Source organism: Lasioglossum baleicum, chromosome 8 (genome assembly GCF_051020765.1).
Source record: "Lasioglossum baleicum chromosome 8, iyLasBale1, whole genome shotgun sequence".
NCBI lineage: Eukaryota > Metazoa > Arthropoda > Insecta > Hymenoptera > Halictidae > Lasioglossum > Lasioglossum baleicum.
Genome location: NC_134936.1, coordinates 9,474,527 through 9,489,885, shown reverse-complemented (window position 1 = coordinate 9,489,885; position 15,359 = coordinate 9,474,527). Strand labels below are relative to the sequence as shown.

At 37.9% G+C, this 15,359-nt stretch overlaps 2 protein-coding genes across 4 annotated transcripts in view; one reads left to right on the top strand and one right to left on the bottom strand.

Annotated features, from left to right (window-relative positions):
- LOC143211076 (uncharacterized) overlaps positions 1-6,539 on the top strand; it is a 269,477-nt gene extending 262,938 nt beyond the window's left edge. For all 3 annotated transcript variants that reach the window (XM_076428495.1, XM_076428494.1, XM_076428496.1), the window contains one exon: positions 3,820-6,539. In XM_076428495.1, the coding sequence (XP_076284610.1) occupies positions 3,820-4,089 (270 nt within the window). In that variant the 3' untranslated portion in view covers positions 4,090-6,539. The remainder of the gene's footprint in view (positions 1-3,819) is intronic.
- A 2,323-nt stretch (positions 6,540-8,862) lies between these two features.
- On the bottom strand, positions 8,863-13,815 carry LOC143211077 (alpha-amylase). The gene is made up of 5 exons (XM_076428498.1): positions 13,603-13,815; positions 12,295-12,725; positions 11,364-11,733; positions 9,477-9,965; positions 8,863-9,006 (listed from the first exon to the last, which is right to left on the bottom strand). The coding sequence occupies exons 1-5, from the start codon at positions 13,780-13,782 to the stop codon at positions 8,992-8,994; spliced, it is 1,485 nt and encodes a 494-aa protein (XP_076284613.1). The 5' UTR covers positions 13,783-13,815; the 3' UTR covers positions 8,863-8,991.
- Between the last annotated feature and the right edge of the window lie 1,544 nt (positions 13,816-15,359).

Below are 15,359 nucleotides of genomic sequence, written 5' to 3'. Positions count from 1 at the left end.
ACATTTTCTTGCCAGATTATCCGAAATGTTTAAAACATCGTGGTGAGAATTGGGCATTTCCACCGAAAAACTTCCGAACCGACCGTTTTATGTAAGTGCTTATGAATCACAAACGACAAAAGACAGCAAAAACTGATTCAAATAAAAGTTACATCGTATTTTTAGGCCGACAAATTTGTACAAAAATGTTCTAAAAAAAATCATTTTCAAAATTTTAAAAAATTTATAAATCTTCAAAATTGTTTGCATAAATTTTAGGGGTCCAAAAATACGATATCACTTACTCCAACCATGTTTTAATATCTTTTTGTGACGTTTGTGGCTTACGTAGAGGAGAATCATAGAGATGATTCGTATATCGACATTGAATTACTTAAAACTGTCTCAAATTCAAAGGCGCAAGTTCGTGCTAATAAAATTGATTTTTTCGGACACTCTAGACTTCTATAAAGATGTTTCAACATGTTCCATCCTAAAGGTTTTTAAAGGTTTTTTTTGCGAGACTGTCAAAGTTTGAATGCTATATACGTTTGAAGTATACTTTCATTTTTAAGCACAAATAAACAATATATTTAAGTTTTATTTGAGTTTTGTCCTTTTGGTTCATGCTGGTATCTATCATAGAATGAAAAATTCCACAAATATTTCCACTACTAGATGTTCACAACGAGATATGAAAACGAAGATGAAAAATGAGTTGTTCGTGGGGGTATATTTTATTATGGGGTGATAAAAAGGGAAAAACCAACAGTGATTCTTCTGACCTGGTACCATTTTTGGGTTTTGTCCAGCTAAATGGCCCGTTTAGACCACTGTGCGTCGTTGCCATAGTATTAGAAAATAGAGTCGAAGAATTCGCGAATTCCGCCGGGAGCTCGGTAATTGTGAAAAGCGGTGAGGAAACGCAGTGACTCGCACAAATTAGTTCGTCTCGCTTTACATCCCATTTATCCGCGTGAACCCGGCAGTTTCGCGTTGGACGGCTAATTATCCCATTCGCCCTTATACCGACGATACGGCGCGAACCAGCTGACACCGTTGTTAAACGACGACAACGACGACGACGAGGAGGAGCACGCGGCGGCCATCTATCACCTGGGGTACACGGCCGACATTGTTTCGAATTTCCGATAGCGTACCGAGCGACGGTAACGGTATAAAACGGGCTGGAAACGGCGATGGAAACCGCTGCTGGTAGAACGGCGCGGCGGAACTCTGTCGACGCGGCCGTGCTCTTCACGGTCGTTTCGCGTAAACGCTAATTAACTAAGTCGTTACGCTGGCTGGAACCAGAGACGCCGCGGAAGAAGCCTTCGCCGGACCGTTATTAGAAGCGAGCGCACCGGGGCAACGTTTCGAGCAATTGGCCCGCATACTCGCGTTTAATGATCCACGGACGCAGCGAATCGCACTAAAAACAACGGGCCAACTCGCATTCGCGTGCCACGGCACCCACGAGATGCGCGAACGTCGAGATCCAAGGAGCTTAATGGTGGTCGTTGCTGGAGCTTTGTGGATTTGCTGGGTAGATGGAGATAACTGCCAAGCTTTGTGCAAAGCAAAAATCGTCTGCATTAATTGTAAGAAACCACGGACGGATCTACTTTTCGAGTGGTTTTATCAATGCCTTATCTACAGGAAGTCTACACTGAGAAAAAAATCCTGTCGAAACAAAAAAAATATATGTTGCTTCAATAAGATGTACTATTGAATAGTGCCAATATCATATGAACTTATTTTAATATTTAATACTATTGAATTTCAATAGCAAAACTCATTTCCGCCAATCATATAAGCGAATAGCTTGACATCAATGTTTTCAAAAAAATAAGATATGGCCTCAAACCAATTCCAGTATATATCAATACATTTCTCAAATTTTTTCAACAACATATCTGATTGAAGGAAAAAGAGAAATATTACGAATAATAATGTACGGTATTGAATCGAATAATAATTTTCAATCATTTCATGATAGACAATTCAAATACATCACGATTTGCTTCTAAATTGCATACTATTGAAAAGAATACATTGATATTCATCGAAGTAAAAAAATCACAATAACACGCGTGTTATTGAAGTAACTACTTTTTTTCTCAGTGTATTAACACATTATACATTTTGGAAGTATGGCTGAGGATTTTTTAAAACATTACAAATTTAATTCTTGAATAAATAACACCGTAATACAAATTTTTGTGAAGTTAAACACGGATTTAGTGGTCCTCTTCAGACCTTAGCATCTAAAAATGTCACAAATTATGAAGGACATCCCCAAGTTAACATTTGACAATTAAGAAATACCTTTCGGTATCATTTAAATGTCTCGCCGCAACCATCCTAAAAATTCGAATCTCGAAACTCTATCTGCTGCTGCTTCCCGTACAATCTTCTACCAGAATCCAGGAATCTGAAAAATTGCTCCCGTTCGAGGCGCCGCCATAAATTCCAAGGTCTCGTTGCGCGACCTCGATTAATCTCGATCCTGATCTTCAAACGCGTCCTCTCTTCCCCCTCGCAGCCGGAATGCCTCGAAGAAGACCGGTCTGCCTTTGCGTGCAACAGTCGCATTAGAGCGTTGAATATTTCATTCATAAGCGGGCTGAGCAATCACCGTATTCCGCGAACGTGTGCAGCGGCGGAGAGACGATACGTAGTATAGTGAGTGGTGTGAGTGGCCTGAACGGACGCGTGCAATGCAGCGGGGGTAAGTTGCAGCGGTTGCAGCCGCAATTACGTCCGTGGCCCCCGATGCCGTGAATGAATCGTCCGTCCTTTTTTTCCCTTTTCCTCTTCCGCTTCTTCTTCTTCTTCTTCTTCATCCTCCACGTTTCGTTTCCCCCTCGCCTCGTTTCGTTCCCTCGATCCTTGCTTCAGTTTCCTCCGGTCCCCGGCAGTCTGATTCTATCCGAGCAGCCCAACTGACTTTCTGCGGAACCAGAGGTTTAATGAGCGAGCGCCATGCGGCGTTCCGCGTCGTTGAAGATGCACCTTGTTGCGCATCGCGACGCATTGCAACCGTGAACGGCATTCCGCGAGATGAGGCGCGCGCGATGCGCTCGCCGCTCCTCGCGTAGAACCTCGACCTTCGAGCTCGTTTCCGCGAGGGTTAAGGGTCGCCCCGAGGTATTCAGGAATGGCAGGATTGTTAATGCGGCCGGCGAGGACGCGTGGGTGTCATTCTTCGGGCTTGTTGAATGGGGATCAGCCTGGGCGCGGTGAACACATTTAATTGAGGAAACGGACCGGCTCCTTCGGCTCTGCGTTATTGAAATGTTGCTCATCGGCTCAATCTTTAACACTTTCACCCTTTATTTTCAATTTGCGTCTCAGAAAACTTTCCGCGCAATTCAGATGTACATGAGAGAGCAATTGGACCCAGCTTGCTCATGGAATTTTTTACTTTCATTGAGCATTTTATAATAGAATCGGTATTTCGAGAGGAGAAAACTTAATATTGAAATGCTGCTCGTCAGCTGAATCTTGAACACTTTCACCTATTATTTTTAATTTGCGTTTCCGGACATTTGGCATGGAAACGTAGAAGCACATAAGAGACCAACTGGTCCCAACTTGTTCATGGAATTTTTAATTTTCATGGAGCATTTTAATAGAATCGATACTTCGGTAGAGGAAAAGTCAATTTTATTTATTTGATGAAGTCTTTTATGGAGAAGTTTGAAGTTGAAGAACGGGAAGAAAGAATTTAAGCTAAAGCTACGACCGGTTCATTCAATAAAAAGTTACTGAACATTCGATATACAACAATCTGATGCAATGAAATCGCAGCGTCCTAACCATCTCGTTTCTTTCCAGAATTTCCGCGAGCACCGCATCGACGGAGCCGCGTTGCCCTTGCTGTCGGAGGACCACCTGACGGGCCCGATGGGCATGAAGCTGGGACCGGCCTTGAAGCTGCGCGCGCTGCTAGCCCGAAAGCTCGGGGCCTGCACGGTGTGCTTGCACTGCGCGCACTGTCACCAGACACCTCTGCCAGCGTTGAACGCGGCTGCAGCCGTAGCAGCGGCGTCTCAGCAACAGCAGCAACAGATGCCCGGAAGGCGGCCGAGTAGCACGGGAAACTGACAAACAATGGCGGAGACTCCGGTGGGTCTGGAGGGCGCGTCGGTGCCCTCGCCGGACCCAAATAGGGCTTTGAGGATAGAACGGCGCGTACCACGTCCGATACGCAAGCCGGAAGTCGTCTTCAAGAAGCCCATCAAGCAGTGACGCGGTTCGAGGACCGTTGTTCAGGAGGCTCCGCCTGTTAAGTCCATCGACTTAGACTCTAAAAGTGTGTTCATACCCAGCGAACTGTTTCGCAGTGGAACGCGGGTGAACGGGACCCTTCGAGTTGCGATCGAGTACCTGGGGAAACGAAGGGTCATTCTTGCACCTTGAACTGTTTCACGATGCCCAGACATTCAAACCTTCCTGTCTTCTTCAGTTTGAAGACGCTCGCGTCTATATATGCGGAAGATAATCGATGCGAGACCCGGATGAGATCGAGAGAGGTGATCGATAGAGACTCTCGAGCCTGGGAGACCTAACGCTAGTTTGTAATTCATGGATGTAGAGTGGTTCGACACCCGGTGCCTAAGGCTACAGTGCTTACAACCCGACTTAGATTTACTCCAGCCCTAACCGCGGTACAGATTTCGAATTGTCTGTTAATGAGACAGTTATTCGGATGTCTTTCAATGATCTGCACCTCGGATCAGGCTTCTAGATCTCGGCTAGACGGGCTTCTGCCGCTTCTTCCGCGCAGGAAGCGGAGGGTAACTAACAAGTGTTAACGATCCCTGAGTCCGGGTATAAATTAGAGATACACACGCGATGAGCACAAAGAAGCTGATACTGTACAATAAACGAATTAATTGGCGTTCGGGAATTCGGAGCGCTCGATGTATGCGGTTGTTTCCATTTTTGGATTGTACACACCTGTCAGCCGACCAAAATTCGATTTTAGATCCTCGGACTTGTGTTGAAAACACGTGGACTGGACATTTTAGGGTAAATAGAGAATTTAGGGTAAATTTGCTGATTCGAAAAGTCTTTCCACGAACGAAGAAAGTATTTCGACGATCAACGAAACGAGTGCCTATCCGTCAAAAGAAGTCTTCCAAAGACTGGCCTTTCGTAGAGAAACTCGATCGACCCGGTGTGTGATTCGTAATTTCCGATCTGTGTACGGCTCGTTGAAATTGCCCCCGCGATGTGAATATTTTCAACTGTTACCTGAGAGGCGAATTTACTGCGACCACGACTGCGAATTATTCGAATTCTTCCGTGTATTAAGCGAACTCAATGTACAGAGCAAATGAATTGTTGGTTTCTTGTAATACAGAGTGATTTCGATAGATTGGACTCTTGTTTGGAAATTTCTTCTGTCGCGTCTCTGTGCTCAGAATTCTCTAATAAACAATTTTGTAAACCGTCTAATGTTTTGAGTATTCCTGCCTCGAGTATTAATCGTGGGATCTTTAATCCATATTCAATCGGATTGGAAAAACGTATTATGTTGGTGTACTGAAATTTGTAATGAATGATTGTTGCTTGAAATTTCTGTAGAATAAAAAGAACGTTGTACAAATCGATTATCGATGAACAATGGCGGTAAATTCGAGTAATTCTGCGAACCCAACAACGACAAACAGTAACAGAACCGATCAAGATGAGAACGAAGAGAATAAATAAGCGTACATACTAGAGTATGTATAAAAATAATTGTTGTTTGCGAGTGCAAAGATGGATGAGCGTACCACTGTGTGAAAGCGTGCGTGAGAGAAAGAGAGATGAAAAAGAGACAACACTTTATTAGCGGAAATTGATATGTGCAATAAAGGAACGTTTCGAACACGGTACTTTTAACTATGGTAGGAGATACGTATTTGCTCAAATCGTTGTTTCTTTTATATATTTTAACGAAGTTTTTATATGAATGAATTATAATGATAAATATACTAAATTATATTTTTGCTAGCGTTCTACGTGCAGAAAACGGGGTGAGCTCCGCACACGTAAATATACATTCATATTTCGTACGATGATCAACGTACTCATAAACACTCGTGTACAGATCGCTCTGGATTCGTGTCATCGGCGAAACTTATGGTTTCCGTTCTTGTAAATAAAGTCTCGCACAATGGAGGAAAGCAGGAAATGAGAAATTTAACATTTAACTAATTAATGTTTGAAAAATTGTATTTCCAAAGTGAGACTCTAACTAAAACTTTGTTTGGTGTTTACTATTAATTTAGTATTCGAATGACACACTAAATGACAAATTGAGAGGTTGTACATAATTTTTGAAAAGATGTCAAGTTTGAAAGAATAACTTCGGAGGGTCTTTCCTTCATTGTTGTGAACCTGAAACACAAAATGTAAATGTATTTACGTAAAACGTAAATTATTAAAAAATTATTCAAAACGTTTTCGACTACAAATTTCGTCTCATAAAATCGTGATAACGTGTTCAATAAATTCAGGACAGTAATCAGGCGAAGTTGAACACGAATAAGAAGAGAAAACGGCCATATTGTTTCTCCGTGATGCGAATCAATAGCGCGTGGTACACGTTGTACAGACGATACGTAGTAAACAATATAGATGTACGAGCGACGGATCCGTAATGTAGCTTAGATGACTTGTAAATTAACTTCTTCTTTCTTCTCTTACTTACAACGTTTAACGTTTATTTATTTAGATGTAAACTGTTGCCTTATTGTATTCACGTATAACAATTAAGACGTAATGAAATCGCAGACGTCCTAGGTTGGAGACAGCGTTAAGACCGAAAAAGTTGGTAAGTTCGTAAAAAATGAGCAGTATTTTTAGATTTACATTAGCCTGAATTTACTGCAGACTATATACGTTTATAAATATTATGTACACATACACTTACGCGGCTGCGTGCGCTCCCGAGTTCGTGTTCCACTATAAATCACAAATTTGGTCTTCCAATCCGTATTGCTTTCGATATTTGTAAAATGTGTGATTGTTACTGTGGAAGAGATGAAAATATTTGTTGACGATTTGTCCCATTTTGCAGAAGAGATTAAGAACGCAAGCTCGAGAGCGACGCGCGGCCATTAACCGAGCTAGCGGCTTTTACTTAAACTGAGATCACTGTACATAATGCTTGAGCATTTATTTATATCGTGCTTTTACAAGAAGACCCGTAGTATTTTATTTAGTTTCGTAGCCGGGGTTCATCATTACTGTGTGGCACGAGATCATTACGTTATCGGGCAGCAGGATCGCTCGGATAGAACGATAGAGTGAAAGAGAACCGTCGAATGCGTGTGTACATGTGTATGAAAGGGAGCAGAGAGAAAGAAAGAGAGAGAGAGAGAGACGAAGATACTTTACATGGCAGGAAATGCGTTCGACGAGAGAAATCCCGTAGAGTTATTTAAAGGGATGCAAGAATATTGTAGACTCGTGAAGAATGATTCGTGACGTTTTTTCTTAGAATGCGACAAGAATTATTCCGGACCACGAGTGTGTAAAACGAACGAAATGGAGAAGAGGAGGGACAATAGAAACGGGCGATAAAGCAATCTTGTGATACTTCGATGTTCTTCCATCCATTTTATTATTTTTCACACCCTTCGTTTCCTCCCGCGGTTGGTTTTCTTGCAACTATGTTCGACAATCGATCCCCTCCCCTCCTCCTCCCATTCCTCCAGCACAAACCCTTTTTTATTTCTCCATCGCGCGTCTGTCGTGTATTATTCTACGATTATCTGTCATATTATGTATAGTAGAAATTAATGGTGAAAAGAGAACAAAAACAGTACATTGTTTCTGTTAAAATAAACTTTGTTGAAAAATAAACGATCTTCGAGTTCAGTCACCCTCTATTTAGGTTTGCTTTTTAGTCGAATGCTGCAATCAATGAGTTTTTCTTCATCTGTTCAGGAATAAATGTTCTTCATCTCTGCCGAAGTTAATTGTGCACGAGTGACTTAACAGAAAATTATCAGAGTATTGTTGTTGTGTTAGTTATATGACTTCTTGTATTTTAAACATTTCCATAAGCCGTTTTTAATTACTTAATGCAATTACTTAATGCTCCACTCTAGATCATTATGGTTTCTTCATGTGAATTGGATTTCTGCTGCAAACAATCGTGGATACATTCGTGAGCAATTTATAATAAAATTTTTTTAAAAATTGTATGAATGTTGAACACTGTTGATAGAATCTGGATGCGTAGAGTTTCGTTACAATTTGTAGAATTGATTAACGAAGAAATTATTGTTTCAATCAACGTCTGAAGTGTAAATTACTTTGATTATAGACTAAAGATTTCAGTCAAGTCTGAAAGGATTAGGGGAAATATGTGTCAAGGCGAGAGCGTTACAAAAACGTGTTGGATTTGGTCGATGCACGTGACAGGTGAGTACAACTATTAGATAAAGAGATAGGAATCGACACGAGGAACCGAGTTGGCGTTCTAATTTTAGATACAAGTGTACGAAGAGTTTTTGGGTAGAAGAGAACATATCTAGAGAATGTTTGATCTATTTTTATCACGACATAGGTGGATTTAGAAAGATCTATGAATACATAGTTCAGATTTATATCGTTTTGTATAGATGGCTGTTATCACAGGTTGCATTGTATTATACATCGAACACAATTCTTTAGACTTATTTTCTCAATTATAAATTAAGAATGGTAATTTTTATTATTGTCGTTGTATTGGCAATTCAATAGATTATTTTAATGAAATTGGTAGATAGATAAATGGTTTATATTAATTGTTTATACACCTTCAACTTTTGTGTGTATTAGTAAGCAAGATTAAAATTATTTACAGTTATGGGGTGTATACGAACTAATTAACAGAACTTGATGATGGCTGTAAATTTATTTTACACAATATAATCTATATTACTTCGCACAAAATTATTTTACAATTCAAGATTCTTAAAGTATCCCCTGTTTATGTCCAAGTCCATTCTTCATCATGAGTCTCCTTTAAGCCAGTCTTGCCTGTAAACAAATTATAATATTCGAAATAATCTTCAAGAAAGATATTATATGATATAACTTCAAAAAATCGTATTAATTTCCAATCTAACAGAATTTTTTAATCTCAACAATAATGTAAGAAACAGGTACAACAAATTTCTAGATTTATTAACTGGAAAATAGAATTACTAGAAGAAAAATAAAAGTGAAGGAAGAATTCTTTACACTCAACAATAATGTAAGAAACAGGTACAACAAATTTCTAGATTTATTAACTGGAAAATAGAATTATTAGAAGAAAAATAAAAGTGAAGGAAGAGTTGTTTACACTCAACAATAATGTAAGAAACAAGTACAACAAATTTCTAGATTTATTAACTAGAAATTAGAATTACTAGAAGAAAAATAAAAGAGAAGGAAGAATGAGGGACGCATGACTCCCAATAATAATGTGAAAAATAGTTAGAAGAAATTCCGCAACGAGTACTCACGTTTCTGTGGATGGCGAGCACACCGTCGTCTTCATTCTTCAAGATCTGGACGTACATGTTGCCGTTGGACTCGACGGTAACGACTTTTCCGGTGCATCGTCCGTTCTCCAGGTTACCGGAAATAACATCACAGTATTTGCCTGGAGGCATGCAGCTCTTGAGGGTCTGCTTCATGTCACCTTGATCGCCGTTGAACGCCACGAAGCCGGCGTTTCCGCGACAGAATGCGATCTGGTTGCTGCCGTTGTCCCACCAGTTTGAGACTCCAGTGCCCTTCACAACACCACGGAAGCGAATCATGTTGTAAATCTGTCTCCAACGGTGCTCGCAAACCCAGCCATTGCCGCAAGTGTTGTCGGGCTTAATGACGGGAGATATGATGTGACCCTGGTTGTCCTGGGGCGGCCCCGCGTCGAAATCGCGGAAATCGAACGAGCTCATCACTTTGGGGATACCGTACTGATGGGCCAACATGAAAGCGACCGCCATCTGAAACGTGAACATGCGATTACGGTCTCAATGTTTAAATCAGCCATGAATTTCGACTTGGTAAAGTGCCTCGTTTCATGTTTCGAGGTTTAATGCTCTCATAAAGTGTGATGTAATAAGATCAATATACTGGAAAGAATGATGACAAGATTTTGTGAAGAATTTTTGGAACACAAGAAGCTCTATAAATTGTGAGCTTGGCCATTTTATTTAGAACTTTCTACCATCATTTACTTCATATATGTATTTATTTATAATATTTATTCGTGTCTATAATGAAATCAACAAACTGAAAAGAATGATGACAAGATTTTGTGAAGAAATTTTTGGAACACAAGAAGCTCTATAAATTGTGAGCTTGGCCATTTTATTTAGAACTTTCTACCATCATTTACTTCATATATGTATTTATTTATAATATTTATTCGTGTCTATAATGAAATCAACAAACTGAAAAGAATGATGACAAGATTTTGTGAAGAAATGTTTCTACAAATTTTGTGAAAAATTTTTGAAACACAAGAAGCTCTATAAATTGTGAGCTTGGCCATTTTATTTAGAACTTTCTACCATCATTTACTTCATGTATGTATTTATTTGTAATATTTATTCGTGTCTATAATGAAATCAATATACTGAAAAGAATGATGACAAGATTTTGTGAAGAAACTTTTCTACAAGTTTGAATGTAATTTATTATACGTAAATATAAAATAGCCTGATATTGACATAAAATAAATATTGCCCGTATTAATTGCCGAACCCAGCAGCTAATTTTATGTGTATCACGACAAATGTTTGATTGTATTCGTTCATTTCGTTCACAATCTAATCTTGTTTCTTCAGCTTGTAATATGTAATATGTAAGTTAAGGTTTTTAATTAAGGTTTAAAGGTTTTTCACATTCTATTTTTTACAATTAGGAAAATGAAAAAATTTTATTTATCTAATTATTTATTTTACTGAGGAATTATATCCTTCCCTATTAAGTATATCATGAACATTTTGGAGAATAAATTATTCCCATATTTGGAGCTACGAGAACTTTTCTTTTCTACTGTTGTCTGACTACGTGTCGACCCATTCTACTAGCTAACCTGTTCAGACCCATTACTGATTGAGGAAGTATCTTCTACTCATTCTATTTACATATACAGCTAGGTAACAAAAAATCCTTATAATTATATATGATTCTGTAATTAATTTCGATCCATTTAAACATTATTTAAACACTGTTTTTATCAATTTATTGTAGAACGAACTTTGCTATCAAATGATAGATTAAAATGCAGTTCACTGCTACTGAAAGGCTGCATTGAAGGTCTAGTTTGGGTAATATACTGTTTTACCATATTCTGAAATTATTAATAAACATAGAAACAGAATTGTGTCAATTACCTTGTACAATTTCGGTGACTTGTAAGTGAGCGGATCATTATTGGAACGCTGAGTGTCATGGTTGTCAATAAAAACTAAAGCAGAGTTCGACGGCAGGAGACCCCATTTTTCTCCCCAGTTAGAGAACCATTTCAACATATTGTGACCACGGAATGAATTGCTGAGCTCTTGGCCAAATTTGAATTCGGTCACAGCGCCGAGGTTATTGTATTGGAATTTGGTAACTGCTTCGTGGCCATTGTAGTCGATTACTTCCTGGTATATGAACGCTTGGCTATTCGGTGGGAAACCGTGATGTTGGCTCAAACCATGTAATCTGGAGTAAATGACCTTCAGGTCCTCTGGCCACATGTGTTTTGCGGCGTCCATACTGAAAGAAAATTAAGAAAACAGTTAACACAAAAAGAATTGAAAAAATTAGAACGTTACGCTATTATGAATTTATACACGCCAGTAAGAGAGAAAATCAATTTTTCTTATGTATTTCTTGTAAATAATGAAAAATGAATCGAAAGAATTAAAACGTTACACTATTATAAATTTATAGATGCCAGTAAGAGAGAAAATCAAGTTTTCTTATGTATTTCTTGCAAATAACAATGAAAATTGTCTATAATCCAATGACACATGTTCAAAACAAAGATTTTTAAAAATGTTAGAAATATTGTTCTCACAGATCTAAATCATATATCATCTTTAAACTCTAGGAACAATTACTATTTAAATAATTAGACTATTCTAAAAATGCTGACATTCATTTTCAATGACTTAAAATATATCTCGCAATTAGAACATCAGAAATGTTTAAAATTTAATCTTCATGATAGCAAAATTAATAATGAAGTTGAAGAAAAATGATTTTAGCAATGAAATGTAACATATACGTTATAAATTGTTTGTAAAAGAGGTATGATAAACGTTTTATACAAACCGGAAACCAGCAACACCAGCATCAATCGCCTCGTTCATGAAGTCAACAATTTTGCCTCTGACATATTCATTACCCTGATTCAAGTCGTGAAGACCGGTCAGTTCACAGTTCCTGACGTTGGTGGCGTCGTTATAGTTAGTGATCGCGCAAAGACTGTGGAAATCGTTTCTGCCGTATGGGACCGCATAGTAGTCACGGTTGTACGTGTTTGCTCTGGAACCAGCAGTGCCTACTGCGTTCGCATGATCTCCACTCATGTGGTTCACGACAGCGTCGACGTAAATTCGAACACCAGCCCTGTTGCACCTGGCTACCATGTCGACGAACTCTGCCTTGTTACCAGATCTTGTACCCCATAGGTAGGAAATGGGTTGGTAGCGTTCCCACCATGGTCTGTTCACGACTATCACGTTCTCTTGGATTGGGGATACCTGGAAGATGACATATCGCATCGCATTTATGGTGGAGGATGTGTTTATACATTTTGTTTAAATAAACTTTATAAGGCATACAAAAATATTTTTAATGATACAGAGGCAAAATAGAAATGGATTTGGTTTAATCCAGATTGCAAAACAAACGACATAAAACAATGACGGATAAAAATGTTCTGAAACAGCCATTTGTGTGAATATTTTTATACTAGTATTTATAATAAGTAGAATCAGCAGGTTATAGTCAGAAGATTCTTATTAGACAGCTCATGCACTCGATGAATTTTTAAACTCAATTTTCTTCAAAACCTATCATTGTGTTCTAAATATTCAATTTAGTTCTTCATGTAAATTCACTCTTCCTGTTTTTCTATCAAAATTGAAACACCATGTACAGTATTATTGCGAATAATAGAATAAGTAGATACTGTTATCTACGTAATTGTAAAAAACAGTTGTTCAAGTGAGTAAAATCATTACGATTATACTCGGCCATCTAGTAAACTAAAAGAATAAGAAAAAATACAGAACTTAGTTAATATTCTTCTTGAAAAATAGCTCACTTGTTGGAGCACATTTGAGGCATGAAAGTGTGAGTTAAAACAGTGAAGTCGAACGATTAGAATGTTCTTAAACGTCATAGAAAATTGTTGGCATTGTCATAAGGGTTAAGAAGTGATGGTAAAATTATTATAATATGAGTAGTCCATTTTCTAAAAATTGGATTGAAAAAACAACTGGTGAGAAATTCGTTCTAAAAAGATTCAACTAAAAATGCTGTTACATTTTAATAAAATAAATGCTTTCTTCATGTGCATGCTATAAATGGTTAAAGAGCCACAGTCTAATAATGAGTATGTTATGGTTAACTCACCTGAACACCACCGAATCCTTTAGGACCAAGGAAAGTCTCACACTCCCTTGCGATGTCAGGCCATTTCCACTCGAACAGGTGTACGATACCCTCGTGGCCAGGTGCATAATGTGGATCGAGGTGGTCGGCTTGGACCAGTGCCACCGAGAATAGGCCAACTAACACAGTGATCGTCAACATCGTAGCAGGTTGTGTCGCTAAACGATCGGTCCCACAATTTATAACTGGTCGCCACTTACATCACTGCTCTCTACCGCATCCAAAGGTCAATAATCTACCACCAGCGATCTCTTATCAGTACATACGATGCTCCACTGCCTGTTCGGTAATTTTGTGTTCGCGTACCTCTTATCTTCCCTATTATCGAAGAAAACAGTGCAAACAGGATAGCTTTTTTTTATGTAATACGCGATATCGATCCATGGTCACGATCGATCGAGGATCAGAAAGGACTTCAATTTTTGGTTTTCCATGGAGTTTTTCGTATAAATTTAGATTCCTTAGACGAACTTTGAAAAGCAACATTTGTGATAAAACGTTGGGTTTCGTATCAGTAGTTTTTCTTGAATTGAAAATTATGCAAACCTATGTAACTTCTATGGAATTTTATACTTTACTATGTAGAGAATTCTCCAAAATATATTCTATCAAAATATAATATAAAAAATATAAAAAAAGTTAATATATTACATAAAATAAAATATAATATAAAAAATATAAAAAATTAATATATTATATAAAATATAATATAAAAAATCAATCAAAATATATAAAAATATATACACAATATATATACAATTCATAGTGCATACAAAAATAGTAAATAGTCAGACTAGGTTTCCACTGAAAAATTGATTGTTTCAATGTAAACTTGTCGATTTTAAATAAAGTCACATTAATAATTTGATCGTTTGCTGCACATGCAAGAATAAAATGCAATTTCTAGTCTATTCGTTCATTGAGATCGTTCAAATTGTATTTCAATTGTTTTTTATATTATCGCAAATTAATTTTGGTGAAGACTCATTACAATCTCAAGATGTTATAAATAAATATTTTTAACGAACTCTCCAACAGTCGTTACACATTCGCAACGTCAATGTTTACAGTTCTATGTATTGGTTTGGCAAATAAGTTCGTTCGGTTTTTTACATTGGAATAAATCACAAAAACCGAACGAACTTATTTGCCAACCCAATATAATACCATCTGCGTCAACACCCACTAATAACGTATAGAACTGGCTCTCAGAATTTACAAGGCCACCGAAATTGTTTTTAGCGAATAAATTATTAACGGGCCTGGTATTTTTATACCATTTTAACATGTAGAAGCACTCTGAGATTTGCAATTATATGACATTTATATGATAACCATTCCGCAGAATTAGAGTTAAATGTGAAACATATTTTCCTGATCAACAAGGACAAGGTTCAAGGTATCAACAAGGACAAAATTGAAAAACTTAAAATAGCATGATATCGAATGATTGTGTTGTCTTCCTTTCATCTTGCAGCGGGTGTTTATGTGCACTCGAATACGTTCGAGTTCCGATTGTAGAGCGTCGTGGAAGATAAAAGAACATGATCAAGCAATAAGATATCTGTACAATATGTCAACTTACTGTTTATATTGGTAAAACCTTCGCGGTGATATTGATCAACGGTATATCAATCGATACGATCGATCAAGAATCATAATATGTACACTGTCAATTATATCTTTGACATAATGCCTTCAGCAGAAGCTTTGATTAT